The sequence below is a fragment of the Rosa chinensis genome, chromosome 2, assembly GCF_002994745.2.
Source record: "Rosa chinensis cultivar Old Blush chromosome 2, RchiOBHm-V2, whole genome shotgun sequence".
Lineage (NCBI taxonomy): Eukaryota > Viridiplantae > Streptophyta > Magnoliopsida > Rosales > Rosaceae > Rosa > Rosa chinensis.
The window spans coordinates 53,018,774-53,026,504 of record NC_037089.1 but is presented as its reverse complement, the minus strand read 5'-3'; the positions used below and the strand labels follow the sequence as shown (position 1 = coordinate 53,026,504).

Sequence of the window (7,731 nt, the reverse complement as noted above, 5' to 3'; positions counted from 1 at the left end):
ACATTTCTTAAAACCCAGCCTACCTAGGCATGGCCTGGACTAATCGAGGAAGCTGGCGATTGCCTAGGCGTTTGTCTAGATATCCACCTCCCTACCCCCATGTCTTAGTTCAAGGGAGATCACAAAACTCATTGTAATTTCATTTATGAAAGCCATTAGAGAGAGAGAAAAAGACAGAGAGGGAGACAGTAGAATCAAAATGAAGGTGTTAACATTGTCAAGTTAACGTTAGAGAAAGAGATGTTAGTGTTACTTTGAACACAAGATAAGTATAATGGTTCGTCTCCCGCTTTAGGGGAGACTACATCCACTTGAAGCTTTACTATGTGTTTGGGCCTTGCAACGAAAGAGGATTACAAGAGATGTAATAAAATGGTTGTGTAAGTGGGAGGAGGTCTTTCTTTATAAGTAAGGGAGCCTCATTTCTTACACTTGTTTTCCAATGTGGGACTCAAAGTCCCCTTTTCTAGTCTACAAAACTTTATTGTGAACCATCTTGGCAAGACCGGGAAGGTGGCTTCCCAGCGAGGTCTTGGCCACCTTCGACCACCATGGGGTAGCTTGGATGATATAGCAAATCCTCCATACTAGTAGAGGTATGTACATAAGGCAAAAAACACACAAGTGAGACTCGAGTTTGTAGAGGGTTGCGCTAGAATTTTTTGGAACAAATAAAATTTTTGTTACACATATTGTGCATGTATAAATCACTATTAACCTTGTGCTGGGTTTTCTCTCTGCCGCTTTGAGAGTCGCTTGCTTTGTTCTCTACCCTCTTTCTTCAACTTTTCCTTTACTTCCCTGTCCTTCTAGCCAATCGTTTCCCTCTCCCTCTCTGCTACCTCTAATTCCTCTATCTTCTTCCTCCCTTACCTTCCTTCGTTTCCTCCTCCACTTGCTTCACTTTTTCTCTGTCTCCGACAACCGATCTCCACCTTCGCATGCTTTTCTAAACCATCGCCCCTCCATCATTCAACCGGCGTCTTCAACCACTATCACTGTTTCTCTTTTGAGCGTTACCTTTAACAGTGTTAGCTGTGTTAGCAACCTGATGACCTCCACCAAGCAACGAGACTCCTCGATGCGAACCCCCTCCTTCCGTGGCTCTTTTTCAATGGTTGTTCCCTTCCGACTGCCCAGTGACAGTTGGAGTGTTATTTGCAATTCTTGGTGGTGTGCTCTGCTCTCTATAATGTGTTTTAATGGCTTGCTCGTCTAGATCTTTTTGTTTTTTTGGCATTGCATTCTTTCTCTGGCGATGTCTGATGCTTTAGCGGTCTTACGTTTTGAAATTTTAGTAGGGCTAGGATGGACATATTTTCCCATTCTTTATATCTGCGCTTGTTTTGGCCCCTGTTGTAATCTTTGTTTTTTTTTTTGGTTACAAATGGGGTAAAGCAGACCTAAACAAAAAAGCAAAAAGACTGAAGAACTGGAGTAAGCACTCCTTCTAGCTCTAGACACAGAGGCTATGTCATCCAGGTAAGATTGAGCAGCATGAATGTGAGTGTTATCAAGAGTAATGAAACCAACCTCATGGTTAATACTGTCCTTGGCCAAGCTCATTCTAATATGTGTTTTTATTTAAATGAAAGTTTGCTCTTTGGTAAAAAAAAAATATATAAAAAAAATAAATAAATAAATACTGTTCCAGCCATTTTTGAAAGTCAAAGACTCGGGTGAAATACTTTTTTAAAATGGGGAAAGTCAAAATTACAAAGTGAAGATTTTGTTTTAGAAAGGAATATAAAGTCAAGATTTTGCTGGTCGCCTGGTCCTAGTCTCTACTCAAAAAGTAAAAACATTCAACTCAGCAAAACAAAAATGAAAAGACAAAAAATGACAGAAACTCAGTATAGTAAAAAGTAAAAAACACAAAAAAGTAGTAGTAAAATATGTACGGTAAATAGATGGGAATAAAATTCCCACGTAAAATAATCAAATGGGTGGGAATCCAAAGTCCAAACTCCACTCAACAAATCCCATTATATATAAATCCCTCCCCTCAAAGTCTTACGTTCCTCTTCCAGTTCCCAATTATTGTCAGAGAATAAAGAAGTGGCCAAAGGTCCATCCTTTTCTGGGCGGGTTGCTTCAGAGACTGGGTGGGTTGCCTTTGGAATTCGATTTCGAGAAACAAGCATCGTTTTCTCACGGGTCACTCTCTTTCCTACCAACTTTTTCCACTATTTGATTTCATTCCTTGTTTTTTTCCTTCAAGTTCCAGACTTTTATATGCGTTTGTTTGGATTCTCAGAAGGGCTCTCTCTCTCTCTTTTCTGGAATCAGTTTTCCTTTGCAATCGGATTTTACTGGATCGATTTGGGATTCCCGGGCTAATCCTCCGCAGTGGATCTAATTTTTTTTGCTTTCTGGGTCTTTCTTGAATTGAATGCATGGGGTAAGTTTTCCGATTCCTTTTCGGGGTTTCATTAGATTGCGTGATTGATCGGGTTTTCTGGCTTTGATTCTATGTGGGTTTCGGTCATCGAGTCAATGGGATACAATTGTATGAAGTGATCATTTGGGTGCAGTTGGTTTTATAAGAGTTGAGCAAGTGCAAGAGAATCGTATCATTGGGATTGGAAATTGATCGATAGGAAATGGGATTTGTGGGTTTTATGCTTGCGTATTGGTTCTTAGGAATTTGAAAAAGTTAGTTTAGTCTAATTTATATGATAGTAGATGGTTCAGCAAAGCCTTAAGAGCCTTTCTGAATTTTGTTTTGTTTTGTATTTTGTTGACTTGGTAGAAAAAATGATGAGAAGGGCGATTCCTTTGGAATTAAATTTCCAACCGCTATTGAGCAGAGGTTTAATTGCTTCTGACATCCCAAGCAATAAATGTTTGGAATATTTGTTGGGTAAGATGGAGATCTTTGGCTCATCTGTGGTAGAGCCGTTCCTGAAGCATTACACATAAGGGCTGGAACTCTGTCAATGTGATTCAATTGTGTGGTCACATGTCTGAGTGATTGACAAAATTAAATTTTCACCCTTTCAAAACAGAGTTTTTTATTTTTTATTTTTTATTTTTTATACTTTTGCTTTAATACGTGATTGGAGAACTGTCTTCATGGGGGCGGTTTTACCAAATGGACTCTGACTAGGAATTTGAAGTTTAATGGGTTTGTGTAGGTGATTTTGTGTTTTCTTTGTGGTAGTTGGTATTGTTGAATGAAATGATTATACATGATTTCTTACAGAATTGGTGTGATTTGTAACAGAGCAGTGGTTGTCTAGCATGCCTAACTAAAACCAAACAGGAAACCTCAGTGAATGAGCCACTGAAAGAAAGATCAAATAAAAATCTGACAGAAAGGAAACCTAGTATATCAGAGGACTTCTGGACCACCAGCACGTGGGATATGGACAATAGTGCAGTTCTGTCACAAGGAAGCATATCGTCAATCAGCACAAACCAGACCCTTGATCCGCATGGTGGTTCTGGCAGCAGTAGTGCCCCTTCTGAATTTGTAAATCATGGCAAGTGTTTAGTTGCTCATTAAGGTTTCAGTACTTTGTTAGTTTTGCATGCCAATATATAGGAGTACGTTGTGCACATTGGAAGTGTTTAACGGCTCACTATCAGGTGGGTCTTATTCAGACTCCCCATGGATCCAATGGACTGAGCTTCCTTGGAAGTATGATTACCTTTTATGGAATCAATCAACAGCCCGGTTCCCATACTTATAGTAATTAAACCAGTAACTATGCTACTAATTATAATCTGGCGGAGAGTCTCTAACAGCCCATTTTCTAATTTGTTTTGCACTTTTATCTACTAGATATCCTTGCAGACATGATCTTGTAAGGTTTTGTCTAACAGATTATATTTTCCACGTTTTCAGGAATGGTCTTCCAACTTGTGTTTTCTCGTTGATTTTGCACCGTTGGTCTTATTTTTTTCCTTGATTACTCTCTGTGTGTTTGGCTTTATGTGGAGCTATGTTCAAGTTATGTGATATGAGATCTCAACTGCAGGTCTTCTTCTCTGGAACCAGACTAGGCAGCGTTGGGTAGGGAGTAAAAAGCCTGAGAAGCAGCCACAGCAAATTCGGGAACCCAAATTAAGGTTAGTTGCATCTAGGGTTTTTGATCTCCCGAAGTTCAGTGGAGCAGTTTGGTTTACATCTTCCAAAAAGAACCATTTAACTTGGAAGGTATATATGACCATGTAGGCTACTAGGTACATGACATATAGTCATGGTAATTGATAGACAGTTAGGTATAGCTAGCTGTCTTTTGTTCCATTCCTGCTTTATGTAAAAAGATCAAAGAACAGCACTATTCTTTTTCACGGTAGACGCTAGAATTGCATAATTCATTCTCTGTAAAGTTGCCATTGTATATTCATGAATACCTTTCTGTACTTGGTCAGAACTCTTTGTTTCAGCATCGTTAAATCATTCTGCCTTTGCAGTTGGAATGCAACATATGAAAATTTACTGGGGAGTAACAAGCCTTTCACACAGCCTATCCCTCTCTCTGTGAGTCTCTGCCCCTGCAAGCATGTAGTAGTTCCTTACAGCATTTTCTCTAATTGTTTGTTGGTCTTCACGTTAACAGGAAATGGTAGATTTTCTAGTGGACAATTGGGAGCAAGAAGGATTGTACGATTGAGAGCAGCAGAGGTACTAGAAATTTTAAAGTTTGCTAGTTTTTCAAAGTTGATCCAAGTGTTTGTTACATTTTTACTGCCTCCTAGTTAATAGGAAGCGATAGCATGGCTTGTACATCAACTATACCATCATTATTGCTTGCTTCTCTCTGGATTCAAACTCTGAGGGCATTTTGTTTTCTGTTCCCTTGTATTGCTCTTAGACTGATTTATAGGATTGGATTCTTCCACTGTTCATGGTGGGCGATTTTGCAAAAGTTATTTCCTGTTTGAATGGCTCACTGCCATTTGAAACTACCAGCAAGAAGTGCCTTGTTTTGTCTTTGGGAGAAAAAAGAAAACCGAAGTGTTCCAGTTTCATTTGCTACTTCAGTCCTTGTGGTTAAAAATTTGTATTTGCATGCCTACGAGATGCATGCCGGATTACATTATTGGTTTATGTTAGAAGTTATCTGTACTCAATTGAAAGCTAACCCATTGTGAAAAGAGTGTGGATGCATAAGAACTTAAAAGCAAAAATTGAACCAAAACCCAATGAACTTATAATGTATTTTGAAAATGAGATATCTCAGGGTCACTCTTTTTTAGGAGTTGAGGACACAGGTGCGGAGCGATGTTTTAAAATGCTGAGGTGATTCCTGAGGCATTTTTGGGAGAGGCTCGATAAGACATAAACTTGACTGTAAACAATATATAGAGAAAATGTTGATCGTAAAACGAAAAAATAATAATTATTTATTGTCAATTTTTTTGAATCAATATCAGATTGGGTTTTAATTTCATTTATCGCAAGCCAGAATGGTTATTACACACTTGTCTGTTGTCATCTATAGACAAACGAGAAGTTAATCTACCTACTTGTTCGGCTCCTACACGCAATCAAGAGCACTGAGAAAACTAGAGAGAAAGCTAGGGTTTGGAAAGAGCGAAGGAGAGTTTGATGCTCGTCCGGCGGCGCCTCCTTGTCGACCGTGGCTTCCCGCCTTAGATACATATGGTAGGTGTTGCTGGACGGGAGATGAGAGTTTTGTCTTCTCTTTGTTGGTCGGGCCTTTGCATGCTTCTTCTCTACTCTCAGGTAGAGACGCAGGCGTGGAGGGGGAATTCGACGGCGGCGCAGGCTTGGAACAAGGGGCCAGAGGCCAGATCGCGGCGGCGGCATGCCATGGATCGTATGGCGCTGGTCTCTATTCGGAGGTTGGTCGCTCGGCGATGTTTGTAGACGTGGGTTCGGGCTCCCAGGCGGATGGACACAGATGGGTGGAGCGATTTCGATCCAAGGTGGAAGGGCACGGTGATTCATTTTTTGTTTCTCGGTAGTTTGGTTTGAAGTGGATTTGTTTCCAAATCTGGATCCGGCCGACGACAGGCAGGTGTATCAGTGCGGGTTGCAGTATTGATTGGGTATCTCTGGGGAGGTGAGCTCGAAGGGCAAGTTTTGTGGAGGTGGTCTGCCGGCAGGGAAATTGGAGAGAGGGAAGTTGATTGTAATTGCTTTGGTCTGGTCTTGTTTTGCGTTTTATTTTTGGTTAGGCTTTTGGTTTGTCTTTTCTGGTCAGTAGTATGTCCCTACTCTTTTGAGTTAGGGTTGGGTCAAATTGAGGTGCCATCGATTCGGTGTCATTCCTGGGGACGAGTTGGTTTAGTTTCAGTTTTATCTTATGGTTAATGTGCTGAAAAACGATCCTTGCACGTAGTCTGGTATCATTGGGACACGGTGTGGAAGAGGGCGTTGGATTTTATGGCGGTTGTTTATGAGGTGGTTACGAGATTCTCGGGATTCTCTGTAGCCCGACGGGTTGGGCGATATAGGTGGTTAGGGGTTGGGCCCTTTAGGCTCAAGGAGGTCATTCTGGATTACAGACCCGTAATTGGTTTAGGTTTTAGGGAGGAGAGTGGGGAGTTCTTGTCCACCACTGGTCATTCCCATATTATGTAATTTTGGTTATCAATAAAGGTTTCTTATTCTTAAAAATAAAAAAAATAAAAAAAAATAAAAAACGAGAAGTTCATCTTTTGGTACTACAGTAGAAGATTCGCTAGGGTGTCTAGATAAGACATTTAAGGTGTACAAAATAACATGCATAATCCCCTTAAAAAAAATAGGGAATTTTTTGAAAAAATGTAAGTACATAATGGAGGTGTAAATTTGGACTAATAGGTTGAGTAACAAAGCCAACATCTTCAAACTTCCGATTTACGATTTCAAAGTGATTTCAATCCTAGACTAGGATTGCAAAATAGCTTTGGTCCTAATTGTAACCACTGACATCAAATTCCTTGAAGAAGTTATGATTTCTCAAATTACCAAACCATCAGCAAAAGCTAAAACATCACACCAAATATGTTGGCACAATAAAAAAGGTATTCAACTGCGGGCACTATGCCGCAACAAATCCACTAAAAAAATCAGTACATAAATAACTTATAGACACTTAATCTATCTAGATCCAATCTAGAAGGCAGCTCTGTCTTTGCTTGGCTAATGGTTCTAAATGATGGACATGAACCTCATTCATTAGTCTTCAGATGGCATAACTCTCCATATAGTAGTCAATCATCTCAAGGCATGAAGGCATGTATACAACACACATGAATGCATAGACTTACCAATTAACTCTAACAATAAGGGCTTTAAAGTCGTCCATATTTATGGAGTCCCAAGAGACGAACAAATCCTAGTAATAATAACTCTTGATTGTTGAGCTTGCCAATTCTACAATATTTTGCACTAACAAAAAACTAACCAAATAGAAAAAAGCCTAAGAGGGCAGCCCAAAAAAGAAACCACAAACTCAAAGCCCGGCAAAATGGATATGCCTCAAGCCCAAGTCTCCCCCTCCATCACGCAACAACAACAACCTGCATCCTCCCTCCAAGCCGCCACGACCATGTCGCCTACACGCCGCCATGACCTTCAACACCACGACCAATGCCGCACTATCCATGCTGCCTCAACCCTCATGATCCATGCCGTCGTTGATTCAATACATGACCTAATCCACATCGTCGACGAGTCCAAGATGCATTCAACCAAGCTCTGCCTCTGTACATCACTACCATCGTGCATCAAAGGTTTTAAACCAGGATCTCGCTGCCTCAACCACCTTG

The 7,731-nt window shown here is 40.4% G+C and overlaps 1 protein-coding gene across 7 annotated transcripts; it reads left to right on the top strand.

The window, feature by feature from the left end:
* Nucleotides 1-1,979: 1,979 nt before the first annotated feature.
* LOC112187019 lies at nucleotides 1,980-5,093 on the top strand. 7 transcript variants are annotated; one of them, XM_024325629.2, is made up of 7 exons: nucleotides 1,982-2,157; nucleotides 2,258-2,401; nucleotides 3,227-3,485; nucleotides 3,984-4,074; nucleotides 4,381-4,489; nucleotides 4,569-4,633; nucleotides 4,824-5,093. In XM_024325629.2, the coding sequence occupies exons 2-6, from the start codon at nucleotides 2,393-2,395 to the stop codon at nucleotides 4,620-4,622; spliced, it is 522 nt and encodes a 173-aa protein (XP_024181397.1). In that variant the 5' UTR covers nucleotides 1,982-2,157; nucleotides 2,258-2,392; the 3' UTR covers nucleotides 4,623-4,633; nucleotides 4,824-5,093. The 7 variants fall into 7 exon arrangements, with proteins under 7 accessions (XP_024181401.1, XP_024181399.1, XP_024181398.1 ...); XM_040515163.1 differs by having other exon boundaries at nucleotides 1,989-2,157; nucleotides 4,423-4,489; nucleotides 4,824-5,082; XM_024325633.2 differs by having other exon boundaries at nucleotides 1,980-2,157; nucleotides 2,290-2,401; nucleotides 3,232-3,485; nucleotides 4,569-5,093.
* The last annotated feature ends 2,638 nt before the right edge of the window (nucleotides 5,094-7,731 follow it).